General features: G+C 39.7%; 1 protein-coding gene across 1 annotated transcript in view; it reads left to right on the top strand.

Moving 5' to 3' along the window:
• Window positions 1-15940, top strand: part of GRHL2 (grainyhead like transcription factor 2) — a 132995-nt gene that overhangs the window by 12380 nt on the left and 104675 nt on the right. Inside the window, exons 2-3 of the mRNA XM_070748148.1 lie at window positions 12809-12998; window positions 15388-15455. Coding sequence (XP_070604249.1) covers window positions 12809-12998; window positions 15388-15455 — 258 coding nt within the window. The remainder of the gene's footprint in view (window positions 1-12808; window positions 12999-15387; window positions 15456-15940) is intronic.

Consider the following 15940-nt stretch of genomic DNA (forward strand, 5'->3'; position numbering starts at 1 on the left):
AAATATACATTTGTCAAGAATCATGAGGTGCAACACTTAATGATTGTAATAGGGGTCAAATAAGCAATGCGGAAACAATATTAATAAAAATCTTAAGGATACAAGCAACAAGTTAAAGTCATGCAGTCATAAGTGAGAGTAAATGGATGATAGGAATGAGAAAAAAACTACTAATAATAGTAGTGCAGGCTTAGTAAATAGTTTGACAGTATTGAGGGAATTATTTGTTTAGCAGTGATGGCATTCGGGGAAAAACTGTTCTTATGTCTAGGTGTCTTGGTGTGCAGTGGTCTGTAGCAACGTTTTGATGCTAGAAGTTGAAACAGTTTATATCCAGGATACTAGGGGTCAGTAAATATTTTTACGGCCCTCTTTTTGATTTGTGCAGTATACAGGTTAGAATGGTAGTAAAAGTTTTTGCGATTACCCCGCTGATAAAAAAGCTTGGGAAATTGTCTCTTGGTGTTGGAAAATGATTATAATTGGAAAAAAGAAGAAGTACCATCAGAAAGAGAAATGATAAAAAAAATATACTACTGTGCAGAAATTGACAGATTGACCCCAAAACTTAAAAATAAAGAAGAATCAAAATACTATGAAATTTGGAAGAAATTTTATGACTGGGTCGAGATAAGAAAAAGTAATGGTAGTGTTCTGTCTGGGTCACTCCAGAAGCCAATACCAACCCAAAAAGAGAAGCCAGACACACTGGTAAAAGGCAAAGGCAGTTTTATAAAATTCAAGAAAAACACAGGTAACAGAAAATGTCCTTACAAACAGGAAAATGCTGTATCTTCAGATATATCCATGAAGGCAAAAGTCCATGAAGGCAATACAGAATTCTTGCTGCTAAGCCGAGGCTGTAGATAGCAGACCTACACCTCCCACAGGTCTTCCAAAGCTGCTGGGCCACAACCCCGGAACAGAGACGCCGAGAAACAAGACAGGATAACGCAACTCCAAACTGATAACACTCCACATGGCTTCAAGGGCTTGCCTGCCTTTTAAACCCTGCTAAGGAGGACCACACCCAAAACCAGCTGTTCCTAATTCAGTGCTGATAATACTTCTTTAATTGCTCCTTTCTTTGATCTGACCGTCTCTGTCGCATGTCAATGACGGCTTTTGTGCTCATCACCTAATGACTCCAAACTACTGGCTGGGGAGAGCCCCCCTCCCCCTCCTGGGGCTCTCATGCTGTTCTCCTTCATCCCATTCCTGATTTTCCTCTCCCCCGTCCGACTGTTCAGCCCCCTCCTCTTCGCTGTCATCCTCCTCCGGGCATGGAGCCAGCAGAGACACAGCCGGTCCCTGAGCAGCCTCAGGCTGAACCACAACAGGTAGTAAATAAACTAGATGTTCTTAAAATCAATCCGAGACACAACATTAAGATCAAATCAATCTGACTTTAGATTAATTGAATGATAGAACAAATGTTCGATAACCGCTGATGCCATAAACTGTATATTGATATATTTTAAAAAAAGAACTGTGAGGCTAACAGTTCAACGGGGAGGGAGGGCGAATTAGGGGCAGCTCTGTATAATATATTTTAGAATCTAAGTACAACAACTATACAAATAACAGTTATATTGTGGAATGATACAATATGTACAACACCATATGCCTGCTCTTTTTGATCTTTGTATTACAATAAAACTTTATTTTAAAAAAGAAAGAAAGAAAGCTTGGGAAATTGTCACCTGACTTCTCGCAATTTTTCCGACTCAGCATAAGACGTTTTGGCTTTCCATAGCCTTCAGGCGAGAGAACTTAAATATCATAATGTAAAAATAAGCTTAACATGCACAATTAAAAAGAAATCAGAAGCTGGCCCCAAAGACAAGTTTAAAAATATAAGTGCTTGGTTTCATCCATCATGTGACATGCCTGTCTCCTTAAATTAGTGTCCGACCCAGTCACTGCATGTCTGTGTAGAAAAGAGGATACCAAAAAAGGTCTTGTGTTCATCAGCTAAATGATTCACAACCCACTGTAAAAAGGAAACCGTGTCTTAGAATGCAGATGATTGGCACATCTTTCAGTGATTCACACATTCTGATTAAGATAAAATAACGATACTATGAATCAGGACAGACCAATATGCACACTGCAATGAGGTTTTCGCACCTAATTTCGTAGCACCTGAAGCATCCTTCTTCCAAATTGCAGTACAGTAGAACCCCGACTTACGAGACTAATTGGTTCCGGAAGGAGGCTCGTAAGTCAGAACGCTCGTATGACGAAACATTGTTTCCCATAGGAAACAATGTAAAGTCAATTAATCTGTGCAACAACAAAAAAAACCGCTGCCGCCGAACGTGGAAGTTAGCGTTCAGAGACAGCTGCAAAGCGGCGCGCGTGTTTTAAAATGTGGCAGCCGGCCTGGGGGGCTCGGGGGCTTCCCCCCGAGCCCCCCAGGCCGGCTGTGACGTTTTAAAACACGCGCACCGCTTTGCAGCTGTCTTCTGAAGCCGGAACGCTAACTTCCGCGTTCGGCTTCAGAAGACAGCTGCAAAGCGGTGCGCGTGTTTTAAAACGTGGCAGCCGGCCTGGGGGGCTCGGGGGCTTCCCCCCGAATCCCCCAGGCCGGCTGCCACGTTTTAAAACACGCGGGATACGAGCGCCAAGGAGCTGTCTCCTGAAGCCGAACGCGGAAGTTAGCTTTCGGCTTCAGGAGACAGCTCCTTGGCGCTCGTATCCCGAATGTGAGCTCGGGAGGCGAACAAAAATGTCGCTCCCCTCCCAGCTCTTATCTCGAGTAGCTCGTAAGTAGAGCTGCTCGTATGTCGAGGTTCCACTGTATTGAAAACCAGCACAGGGGTCCCCAACTTGGGCAACTTTAAGACTTGTGGGCTTCAGTCCCCAGAATTCTGGGACTTGAAGTCCACAAGTCTTAAAGTTGCCAAGGTTGGAGGCCCCTGATCTAGCAAACCTTCTCATCTTGTTAACCATTGTGCTACATGGTTTCTATTAGAAACCATTGTTGTTGTGAAATTGTCATATCCTAAACCAGTGTTTCCCAATCTTGGCAACTTGAAGATATTTGGACTTCAACTCCCAGAATTCCCCAGCCAGCGAATGCTGGCTGGGGAATTCTGGGAGTTGAAGTCCAGATATCTTCAAGTTGCCCAGGTTGGGAAACACTGTCCTAAATTGATGCTAGCCTTGTGCGATAGTCCACACAGGAAGCACAGCCAGAAGAACTAGCTCTACTTTTTAAAAGATTAGCAGTAAATCCTTCTGCCAGCTAAGTTTCCTATTCTCTAATCATTCCCCTGGCTGCAGTTGTTCCTATTTTTCCAAGATTATTCCAGATATCATTAAAATTGTATGCAACCCATTCATTTGCATACCATGTGTCCATCTGGAGATGGAGGGGATCTTCTCCAGGCAAAACTAATTTAAGATGGACTGTCGAATGCAAAACAACATAATAATTGGGGTTCTTTTAAATAAACCTTTCTCCCTTCACATGCAAAAGCGGATTTGACTGGGAACTGAATTCCTACTATTTGGGTAGCAACCTTTGACTTAAAAGACAGCAGATAATTTTAGGGAGATGGTGGAAAGACAGCGTTTATATTTATCTACATATGTGAACACAAGAACAAGAGGGCACAATCTGAGGTTAGTTGGGGGAAAGATCAGAAGCAACCTGAGAAAATATTATTTTACTGAAAGAATAGTAGATACTTGGAACAAATCTCCAGCAGACGTGGTTGGTAAATCCACAGTAACTGAATTTAAACACACCTGGGATAAACAGATCCATCATAAGATAAAATACAGGGAATAGTATAAGGGCAGACTAGATGGACCACGAGGTCTTTTTCTGCCGTCAATCTTCTATGTTTCTATATAAACGTAGCTACAACTTTTAGCTTACATTTTAGACTACATTTAGCTACAACTGAACATAACTCCTAAGTTGGTTAGTGTGGTGCAGAGTTATTCTTTGAGTATCAACTTTAAGGTACTGGAGCAGCTATTATTTTCTTGGCTTATCATCTTCTACTTCCTTGATTTCGTAGTGTTGATACATATTTTCCAGTACAAAGACAAGAGAGGTCTTGTTTTATGGAGGCAAATCAATGCTCTCTCTCTCTCTCTCTCTCTCTCTCTCTCTCTCTCTCTTTCTGTGTGTGTGTGTGTGTAAGAGAGAGAGAGAGACAGAGAGAGACTCCTGCATTGCAAGTGTGCCTTTAGAAAAACCATGGAATTATTCCAAAATCAAGCTCTACATTAAATAGAAATTTCCCTGTTGAGAAATCTGAAGGGTGGCCTTTCTTTGAAATGAGCTCAATTTCTTTCATCAAGACAGTGTTTGTTTATTTGTCAGGTGAAAAACAAACCCACAGCCCCAGTGCTCTGCGGTGGGTGATTTGCTACTCTAAACTTATAAAAAGGAAACTGAGTAGATGCATGCATGACCCCATTTGCTTTTTTCTTCAAAGCTAAAAAAAAAAAAATCTTCCTATTGACTTATTATTTCTTAAAACATCAAATGCAGTCTGGCAACTCCCAGGTGTATCCGAGGGACAACTCCAGAATTCTCAGCTACAAATCCCTTAACTTGTTTGTTTGTTTGTTTGATTGACTACTGACAGAGATCTTCAAACTTGGCAACTTTCAGACTTGTGGTCTTAAAGTTGTGGTCTAAGCCAGCAGAGAATTGTGGGAGTTGAAGTCCACAAGTTTTAAAATTGCCAAGTTTGGGGACCCCTGGACTACTAGTTTCCTATGAAAGGGAGTGGATTGCAGTGAAATGGAAGAGAATCTCTGGAATGGGCACCAGTCTCTTTAGAATAGAATAGAATAGAATAGAATACAGTGTTCCTTCGCTTTTCACGGGGGATGCGTTCTGAGACCGCCCACGAAAGTTGAATTTCCGCGAAGTAGAGATGCGGAAGTAAATATACTATTTTTGGCTATGAACAGTATCACAAGCCTTCCCTTAACACTTTAAACCCCTAAATTGCAATTTCCCATTCCCTTAGCAACCATTCAGATTATTACTCACCATGTTTATTTATTAAAGTTTATTTTAAAAAATATTTATTAAAGGCAGACGAACGTTTGGCGATGACATATGATGTCATCAGGTGGGAAAAACCGTGGTATAGGGAAAAAACCCGCGAAGTGTTTTTTAATTAATATTTTTGAAAAACTGGTATAGACTTTTCGCGAAGTTCGAACCTGCGAAAATCGAGGGAACGCTGTAGAATAGAATAGAAAAGAATTCTTTATTGGCCAAGTGTGATTGGACACACAAGGATTTTGTCTTGGTGCATATGCTGTCAGTGTACATAAAAGAAAAAGATTCATTTGTCAAGAACTTTATTTCTTGACACTCAATAAATTTCAGTAAATCTTTAAACAATATGTAATGAACTCGATCAAACCCAGAGAGACTTTGTGGGTATGCGGGTATAGTACAGTCGTCTTCTGCACCATTCTTGGATTCCTTCTGGTCTTGGTCCCTTTGCAGATGTCTCCCAAATGTTGCCCCCAGGAAATGTACTCCTGTCTTTTGTGCTGCATTTGAATTTGACTGCTTTAAGGTTACTTAATGTGTAGATTGCATCTACCTTCTGGGTCATTCTCAATTAGCTTGTTCATCAAAGCCAGTGAAACCTTGCCTTAGGGGAAGGTCAGGGTTAGGTTGAGGTTAGCTACATCAAAATAACCAGATGAAGATTCCCCCCTCCCCCTCCCCCCCACAAACACACTATAGCACAGAGGTCTCCAACCTTGGCAACTTTAAGCCTGGCAGACTTCAACTCCCAGAATTCTGCAGGAAGAATTCCTAGGGAATTCTAGGAGTTGAATTCATAGAAACATAGAAATTGACGGCAGAAAAAGACCTCATGGTCTATCTAGCCTGTCCTTATACTATTTCTTGTATTTTATCTTAGGATGGATATACTCCCAGGCATGTTTAAATTCATTTACTGTGGATTTACCAACCACGTCTGCTGGAAGTTTGTTCCGAGCATCTACTACTCTTTCAGTAAAATAATATTTTCTGACGTTGCTTCTGATCTTGTCCCCAACTAACCTCAGATTGTGCCCCCTTGTTCCTGTGTTCACTTTCCTATTAAAAACACTTCCCTCCTGAACCTTCTTTAACCCTTTATTTATTTATTTATTTATTTATTCATTCATTCATTCATTCATTCATTCATTCATTCATTCATTCATTCATTTATTGGATTAGTATGCCGCCCCTCTCCGTGGACTCGGGGCAGCTAACAACAATGATAAAAACAGCATGTAACAATCCAATACTAAAACAACTAAAAAACCCTTATTATAAAACCAAACATACATACAAACATACCATGCATAAATTGTAAAGGCCTAGGGGGAAAGAATATCTCAGTTCCCCCATGCCTGATGGAAGAGGTGGGTTTTAAGGAGCTCACAAAAGATGAGGAGGGAGGGGGCAATTCTAATCTCTGGGGGGAGTTGGTTCCAGAGGGCCGGAGCCACCACAGAGAAGGCTCTTCCCCTTTAACATATTTAAAGGTTTCAATCATGTCTCCTCTTTCCCTTCTGTCCTCTAGAGTCCAGACTATCCAGATTGAGTTCATTAAGTCTTTCCTGAGACCACATTTGGAATACTGTGTTCAGTTCTTGAGACCTCACCTACAAAAAGATATTGACAAAATTGAACAGGTCCAAAGACAGGCTACAAGAATGGTGGAAGGTCTTAAGCATAAAACGTATCAGGAAAGACTTCATGAACTCAATCTGTATAGTCTGGAGGACAGAAGGAAAAGGGGGGACATGATCGAAACATTTAAATATGTTAAAGGGTTAAATAAGGTCCAGGAGGGAAGTGTTTTTAATAGGAAAGTGAACACAAGAACAAGGGGACACAATCTGAAGTTAGTTGGGGGAAAGATCAAAAGCAACATGAGAAAATATTATTTTACTGAAAGAGTAGTAGATCCTTGGAACAAACTTCCAGCAGATGTGGTAGATAAATCCACAGTAACTGAATTTAAAGATGCCTGGGATAAACATATATCCATCCTAAGATAAAATACAGAAAATAATATAAGGGCAGAGTAGATAATAATAATAATAATAATAATAATAATAATAATAATAATAATAATAATAATAATTTATTAGATTTATATGCCGCCCCTCTCCGAAGACCATGAGCTCTTTTTCTTTCGTCAGACTTCTATGTTTCTATGTTTTATGCTTACCTTCCAGCATTTTTGTAGCCCGTCTTTGGACCCGTTCAATTTTATCAATATATTTTGGTAGGCGAAGTCTCCAGAACAAAGTTCTAGCAAAGCTGCCTAGGGAATTCTAGAAGTTGAAGTCCACCAGGCTTAAAGTTGCCAAGGTTGGAGATCCCTGCTGTAGAGCAAACAAATTCTGCTAGAAGGCGAAAGGGAAGATAAATAACAGTTTCTGCCCTTGGCAGAGAAATTGAAACTTACAGTTTAAGAGTTCCATTTAAAATATAATCATTAGGTTCTCCCACACATTTTTATCTACTCCTCCCAGGCTTTATCTTCCTCCCTCATATTCCTCCTGCCATTCATTCTTTGAAAATGGCACCTGTAAAATTATTTCAGCCACGTGTTCAGATAAGCAAGCAATGAATTTTCTTTTCAAATAATCCAGAGTGGCACTTTAATATTTGGTATATAATGCAGTAATAATAGGGAAAAATATCCAAACAAATGCAAGAAGGTAAAGACAGGAAGCTGCTATGCAATAAGTGTGTTTCTTGCAATACAAAATATAGTAACATTGCTATCCCGATAATTCAAGATCTATATCCCCCAAATTGAGCTGTATAATCTTTGTAACTGATGTAAATCAGTAAGCCATGTGGTATTTTTGGGTGGTTCTAGGCCAGCAGCAGCTCCTAATCTTTTAGGCACCAGGGGCTAGTTACATGGAGAAAGATTTTTCTGTGGACCAGTGAGGTTTAGTTTCACAAGTTGAAAGATGGCAAAAGTAGTGGATTAGTATCTATGGAGATTCTCAGTCATCCAGGTCATGGTTGTCCCCAAATTGCTTTTACAGAAGGCAACTGGGCTGTCTTTGTTTTTCCTTCAAGACGTTTCGCTTCACATCGAAGAAGTTTCTTCAGAACTGAGGAAGCTTCTTGGATTAGAAGAGAAAGGTCTTCAAATAAAAACAAAGGAAGCCCAGATGCCTTTTGAAAAAAGCACCTTTGGGTGATGAATTAACGGAGCTGCACTAGCGTGCCTTCTGTCCCCTGTCCAATTGTTTTCCTATATCTCATATATCTTTTCTTCCTTTCATATATCTTCTCTATTCTTCAATCTTTTCTTTTATCCTCTCCTTGATTAATATTACTACAGTGTTCCCTCGCTTTTCGCGGGGGATGCGTTCTGAGACTGCCCGCAAAAATTGAATTTCCGCGAAGTAGAAATGCGGAAGTAAATATACTATTTTTGGCTATGAACAGTATCACAAGCCTTCCCTTAACACTTTAAACCCCTAAATTGTAATTTCCCAGTCCCTTAGCAAGCATTCAGATTATTACTCACCATGTTTATTTATTAAAGTTTATTTAAAAAAATATTTATTAAAGGCAGACGAAAGTTTGGCAATGACATATGACGTCATCGGGTGGAAAAAACCGTGGTATAGGGAAAAAACCCGCAAAGTATTTTTTTAATTAATATTTTTGAAAACCGTGGTATAGACTTTTCGCAAAGTATGAACCCGCAAAAATCGAGGGAACACTGTACATGTTTATTCTCTTCAATGTGTATTGGACAAAATGAATGAATGAATGAATGAATGAATAAATAAATGAATAAATAAGCAAGCAAGCAAGCAAGCAAGCAAGCAAGCAAGCAAGCAAGCAAGCAAGCAAGCAAGCAAGCAAGCAAGCAAGCAAGCAAGCAAGCAAGCTTTTGGCAAAAATATGGGTGACATCAAGATTTGGGGCTCTTTTTCCCTGGTTTTGCTGGGTAATTTGCTTTTTAATGTTAGGTTTTTAATGTTTCCTGACTCCACTAGTAAGAAAGCAGGTCTTTGATTTTAGACATTTGGGGGCTGCATTGAATACGTTCGTCATACACTTGGATAATTTTCCTGTGAAAGCAGATATTTGGGGTGTTCTAATTAAAAAAAGGTGATATTTGGTTTAATTTCCTTTTTTTAAAAATCACTTTGTCCCTGTGGTAGGAAGACATTTAAACATGGAACGAATCTCTTTTGAATTACCAATATTAATGTCATTTGTTTGATATTTGTTAAGTCCTGGCAGTCCATAATGGGTTTTTATGTCAGAGATATTGCATGGAAAATACATGTATAGAATTTGTCCTTGAAATTTATGTAAATACCTAGAACTCCGTCAAAACCTAACAGTAAATAATAATGATTAGGACTTTGGAGAAACTTATTAAATTGATGGGAAATGTTTTAACTTTCCCAATTTAATGTAAATTTAATTTAGCTTTTATGCCACTTGTAGTATTTTTGTAAGAAATAATTAATTTAATTTAATCGGTGTTTAAAGACAATTCATGGCTACAAAAAGATTGAACATTTGTGATTGTGAGCACCCATGTTCAATATTTGGCATCTTTTCTTAAAAGAATCTAATACATTGCTTACCACAGATAACAATATTAGAGTTCATAAACAATAAGTTAGATTCTGGTGTCAGGGCAATTTCTTATATGTATTCCTAAGGATGTTTAGTTATCCTTAGCTTCTGATAATTTGTCGAGCAGTGGGTTGAATAAAGAACTTTAAAACATTTTAAAACTGCATGCTAATTCAGTATGGACAGTTTATCTCAAGATATATGTATGTATCAATTGCTTGTTAAAATATTTTAACTTCTAGCATTTGAAGGTAAGGTTATTGTGTAATTGATTCCCTGCCTACCTACATGTTCTGACTTCTTGACATAGTCTGGTATTTCTCAACATTTTTCTATGTCTTGTGTCAGTAACTCAACATGTTTGGGCAATTGTTAGGACTCGACTTCTGACATTTCATAGATTTCCAGTTCCCTTTAAAAAAACCCCACAGACTTATAGACTAAGCAATGAGGGAGGAGCTGCTATGTTAATTTTTAAGAGCATTGTGGGGAACTATAATGGGGTCTCTAGCACATTGCTACTGTATGATCGCTAGGCATCTTTATGAAACTTGTGGCACTGGACAGCAAGTAGATTGGAGGAAGATGCTGCCTTTGAAATGGACCCACTGGACAACATTTTTCCTAATTCAATGTCAAACATAATGTCTCCTTGGACACTTTTGAAAAAACCCCTCTATGGTTAATCTTGCACAATTTCAATACTTATTTTTAAAATCTTTAAAGTTTGATGTTTCTATTGAATGCATGACTTAGTCAATAATTAGAATTACTTGATTTCCAGAGTTATGGGAGTTCTGCGTTTTTATTAGTAAAATCAGTTTTTTGGCTGGGACAACTGGACAACTCGGTTATCACAGTATCTTGCTTGTATTTAACAAATATTGAACCTTGCTTGGGAAGTGGGAGGATAGTAAACAAAAAAAATAGTTTAAAGGAATATTTTATTTTTAAAATCTTAATATTTGGGTCAAGTCTGGCCATGTAGCACATAAGTTGAATTATTATTATTTATTGGGATCTTCTACAAACAATTTAAAGTATGAGTCCAGCTCATACTTTTTACAGGCTGCCCTTTATGATTTTTGAATATATTATGGACAATTTCTATAGTCAGATTCTTTGGGGTTTTTTTTTTCATAATTTTCTGTGATTTCTCAAGATAAGAGGGTTATTCCCTATTACAAGCGGCCAAAAGTAATTCTGTGAAAGAAAGCACATAGTTTCTCATATTTAACTCTTCCTTCAAGGAATAAACATGTTGTTGTCCTCATTTTAACACTGTATGAAATAATTCTGAGAGGCTTTGACTTGCCTAAAAGCCAGATACAAAATTTTGTTTTGGACCAAAGAGATTGTAATCCTCAGTCTGCTGTTCTGGTTTATGATAACCCTGCGAAAGTCCTAGCAAAATAGAAACCAGATCCCAACTTTTCTGACTTTAGTCCAATGCTGTAGCCCAGTTTTTGCCCATCTCATTTTCACGTTTGGTGTTTGATGATACTATTATCATCATGACAAATGTTGCAGACTATGATATCTGGAAGATGCTACGTTGGCAATATTTCCCTAGTCATTATTATGAGTGATGGGCGAACCCAACGGTGTTCGGGTTCGGCAAGTTCCGGCGAACTTTACGCAAAATTTGGCCGAACCCGAACCGAACCCGAATGGGGAATCCCATGAAGAGATTCCGGGGGTGGAGCTTTGATATCACGTATACCGGCAGGTTGCTAAGGACGCCAAGGTGATCACTTCCTGATGTCAAAGCTCTAAACGCGATCCTGAACTTTGCCCAAAGTTTCAAACAATTTCGGGTTCGGGTTCGGCATACCGAACATCGCAAAATTCGGTACGGACCCGAATTGTGTGGGTTCGGTTCGCCCATCACTAATTATTATACAAAATGGTTCTTGTTGAAAATGCAGTGTTAAGTTATGAAGAGGAATATCTACATAAAGCTATAATGATGGTGAACCTATGGCATGGATGCCACAGGTGGCACACGGAGCCATATCTGCTGGTACATGAGCCATTGCCCTAGTTCAGTTCCAACGTGCATGTGTGTGCCGGCCAGCTGATTTTTGGCTCACACAGAGGTTCTGGAAGGGCGTTTTTTACCCTCCTCTGGCTTTAAGGAAGCCTTAGGAGCCTGGGGAGGGTGAAACACAAGCCTCCTGGGCCCACCAGAAGTTGGGAAACAGGCCGTTTCTGACCTCCAAAGGGCACTGAGTTATGGGTGTGGGCACTTGCACAATAGCATGCACACATGCTCTATCAGCACCTGAGGGAATAAAGATTCGCCATCACTGCTTTAATGAAATCTACACATTGGAAATACAGTGGTACCTCTACCTAAGAACGCCTCTACTTAAGAACATTTCTAGTTAAGAACCAGGTGTTCAAGATTTTTTTGCCTCTTCTTAAGAATCATTTTCTACTTAAGAACCCGAGCCTGGAAAAATTTCCCAGGAAATTTGAGAGCAGCACAGAAGCCTGGCCAGTTTCCTGCCATTCCCCCTTTAATCCCGGCCATCTCAGGCTTTTCTGGGCTGCCAGAGGAGCCTTTCGGTGGTGCTTAAGGAGGCTTTGGCAGTCCAGAGCAAACAAAGCATTTTCCTTTCTCTGGGCAGGAGAGGGAATAAACCTCTCTGCCTCAAAGTCCCTCTTTTTTTTTTTTAGCCTTAAAATTTTGGATTTTTTTGATTCCCCTCACTTTATCTTCTTCCTTCAGCAGCGACTGTCCTCCTCCTCCTCCTCCCCCCACCCAAATTCCGAGCTTTTATTTTTTTTCCTAATGGATTTGCATGCATTATTTGCTTTTACATTGATTCCTATGGGAAAAATTGCTTCTACTTACAAACTTTTCTACTTAAGAACCTGGTCACGGAATGAATTAAGTTCTTAAATAGAGGTACCATTGTACTTTAATATCAGTTTAATATCCTTGTCAGTGTTTCCAGTTACGGGATACAGAAAATATCAGGTTTTTTCGTTGTTTGTATCTGTTTTTCAGTGGGATAGAAGAGCGTATCAATCTCTTTTTTTAAAAAAAATGTTGCATCATAATGTTTTTTAAATCATTAGACTGGTTTTTCCTCTGCCATCTTGTTTAAAATGAGCTATTGGTAAAGAAAAGGTATTTCGGATCTGGTAACATGCTTTTTGGTCTTTTTTAAACCACAGTAAAAACCGGCTTGTGACTATAGTGCCAAGCGATGCTCCCTTTAATACCAGAAGAGCTTACACAAGTGAAGATGAAGCTTGGAAGTCTTATCTGGAAAACCCCTTAACAGCAGCAACTAAAGCTATGATGAGCATCAACGGAGATGAGGACAGTGCTGCTGCTCTGGGGTTATTGTATGACTATTATAAGGTAGGTGTCAGCCTCTCTGCGTTGTTCTTCTTCATATCTTCACGCTGTCATAAGGAAATGGAGATTGGGGGGGGAGGCATTTGGGATTTGGTGGGGAAGAAATAATAATAATAATGAGCCGGAGTGGCGCAGCAGGTAGAGTGCTGTACTGCAGGCCACTGAAGCTGACTGTAGATCTGAAGGTCAGCGGTTCAAATCTCATCACTGGGTCAAGGTTGACTCAGCCTTCCATCCTTCCGAGGTGGGTAAAATGAGGACCTGGATTGTGGGGGCAATAGGCTGGCTCTGTTAAAAAGTGCTATTGCCAACACAATTCAAAGTGTTGGTTATGACCTATAAAGCCCTTCATGGCATCAGACCAGAATATCTCCAGGACCGCCTTCTGCCGCATGAATCCCAGTGACTGATTAGGTCCCACAGAGTTGGCCTTCTCCAGGTCCTGTCGACTAAACAATGTTGTTTGGTGGGTCCCAGGGGAAGAGCCTTCTCTGTGGCGACCCCGACTCTCTGGAACCAGCTCCCCGGAGATTAGAACTGCCCCCACCCTCCTTGCCTTCCATAAACTCCTTAAAACCCACCTTTGCCGCCAGGCATGGGGGAATTGAGATATCTCCCCCGGGCCTATACAATTTATGTATGGTATGTTTGTATATATGTCTGATTAATAATGGGGTTTTAAAAATGTTTTTAAATTATTAGATTTGTTATGAATTGTTCTATTGCTGTTGTGAGCCGCCCCAAGTCTACGGAGAGGGGCGGCATACAAATCTAATAAGTAAGTAAGTAAATAAGTAAGTAAATAAATAAATGTTGTAAGCCGCCCTGAGTCTAAGGAGAAGGGCGTCATAAAAATAAATAAAGAAAGAAAGAAAGAAAGAAAGAAAGAAAGGTGGAGGAGCCCATAGGAGTTTTGATTTTGCATGAGAAAGAGGTAGGAGAAGGTAATTGCAGCCTGGCACAGATGCCCAGAGCAGACCTGCTTATCACCAACTCAAGGTTAACGGATTGTGCATTCCAAAATAATAATAATAATAATAATAATAATAATAATAATAATAATAATAATAATAATTATTATTATTATTATTATTATTATTATTATTATTTATTAGATTTGTATGCCGCCCCTCTCCGAAAACTCGGGGCGGCTCACAACAATCATAAACAATGTACAAATCCAATGTTTCAAAGATAATTTTAAAACCCTTGTAATAAAATAATCACACCACCCAATCAAACCATACATAAACCAAGTAGTTTGGGGAGGTGTCAATTTCACCATGCCTGGCGGCACAAGTCAGTTTTCAACAACTTACGATAGGAGGTTGGGGGCAGTTCTGATCTCCGGGGGGGAGTTGGTTCCAGAGGGCTGGGGCTGCCACAGAGAAGGCTCTTCCCTTGGGCCCCGCCAGACAACATTGCTTAGTCGACAGGACCCAAAGAAGGCCCACTCTGTGGAATCTAATCGGCCTCTGGGATTCGTGCAGCAGAAGACGGTCCCGGAGGTATTCTGGTCCGATGCCATGTAGGGCAGCCAGTGCAGGCCGCAGAGTTTTGAGCATGACACACAAGTGAAGATGTAGCCATCTGATGCTTATGGACATTTTGGATTGGGTGGGCTGCCAAAGGGGGGTGTTGGGGTTACTTTGTCCATGTGTATGAATCGGTATGAATGATTAGTACATGTGTTGCAGAATTGTTTTTTGAGTTTTAATTAGGGTTTTAGAAATTACTTGTATTTTCTTGACTTCTTTTTATTGTTATTGTTTCTTGAAATTTACACTGTTGTAAACTACCCTGAGTCATTCGGGATTGGGAGATAGATAGATAGATAGATAGATAGATAGATAGATAGATAGATAGATAGATAGATAGATAAGTTCAAAATGGATTCTGAGTTTTACTTTCCTAAATTCTGAGCAAAGCAGACCTGACAGTAGGCAATAAGCTGCTGAAAATGGGTTTTTACAGTAGCTAAATCTGCTGCGTTTAAATAAATCTGGGCCCAGTTGTATTTCCAGACTCAACCCAAGAGATTGATGTGAGGATAATTGATCAGACACATAAAGGGCAAGGGTAATTTTTTTTAACTACGTTTTGTTACAAATTGTTGTGAGCCACAACAATTATATGAGATACACGGCGATAAGTCCTGGAAATAAATTAAATAGTAAACTAAGGGATATATTTTAGAAGTAGTTGTAATCTGTCATTTGAAACTGTGGTCTGCTTTCATGTGATCCATAGACTACCAAAGACCAAGTAAAACTGATCTGAAGTTTTAGGTCTGGTCATCAACCCTAACTAAGTTCCACCACTATTATTAAGGAGCCCTTAATATCCTTTAAATAAATACAACATTCAAAAGTTGCATGTCCTGATGTTTCAGGTTCCAAGGGATAGAAGATTATTGCCTGTTAACAAAGTGAGTGATAATCAAGAAGACCAAGACAAAAGGTACAGTATCTCTAAATCTCCTTTTTCTCTCTCTCTCTCTTTCTTTCTCTCTCTCTCTCTCTTTCTCCCTCTTTCTCTCTCTCTCGCTTTTTCTTTGTATACAGTATACATTATGGGAGATTTCATTTAAAGATAAAGATAAAATTAGCCACGTTTTTAAAATACAATTCAATTCAATTCCATTCAATTTATTAGATTTGTATGCTGTCCCTCTCCGGAGAGTCGAGGCGGCTCACAACAGTAATAACACCGTCTATAACAAATCTAATAATTAAAAGTCACTAAAAACCCCTTATTAAAAGAAAACATACACACAACATACCATGCATAAACTGTATAGGCCCGGGGGTGATGTCTCAGTTCCCCGATGCCTGGCGGCAGAGGTGGGTTTTAAGAAGTTTACGAAAGACAAGGAGGGTGGGGGCAATTCTAATCTCCGGGGGGAGCTGGTTCCAGAGGGTCAGGGCCGCCACAGAGAAGGCTCT

This window comes from Erythrolamprus reginae, chromosome 3 (genome assembly GCF_031021105.1).
Source record: "Erythrolamprus reginae isolate rEryReg1 chromosome 3, rEryReg1.hap1, whole genome shotgun sequence".
In the NCBI taxonomy this organism is placed as follows: domain Eukaryota; kingdom Metazoa; phylum Chordata; class Lepidosauria; order Squamata; family Dipsadidae; genus Erythrolamprus; species Erythrolamprus reginae.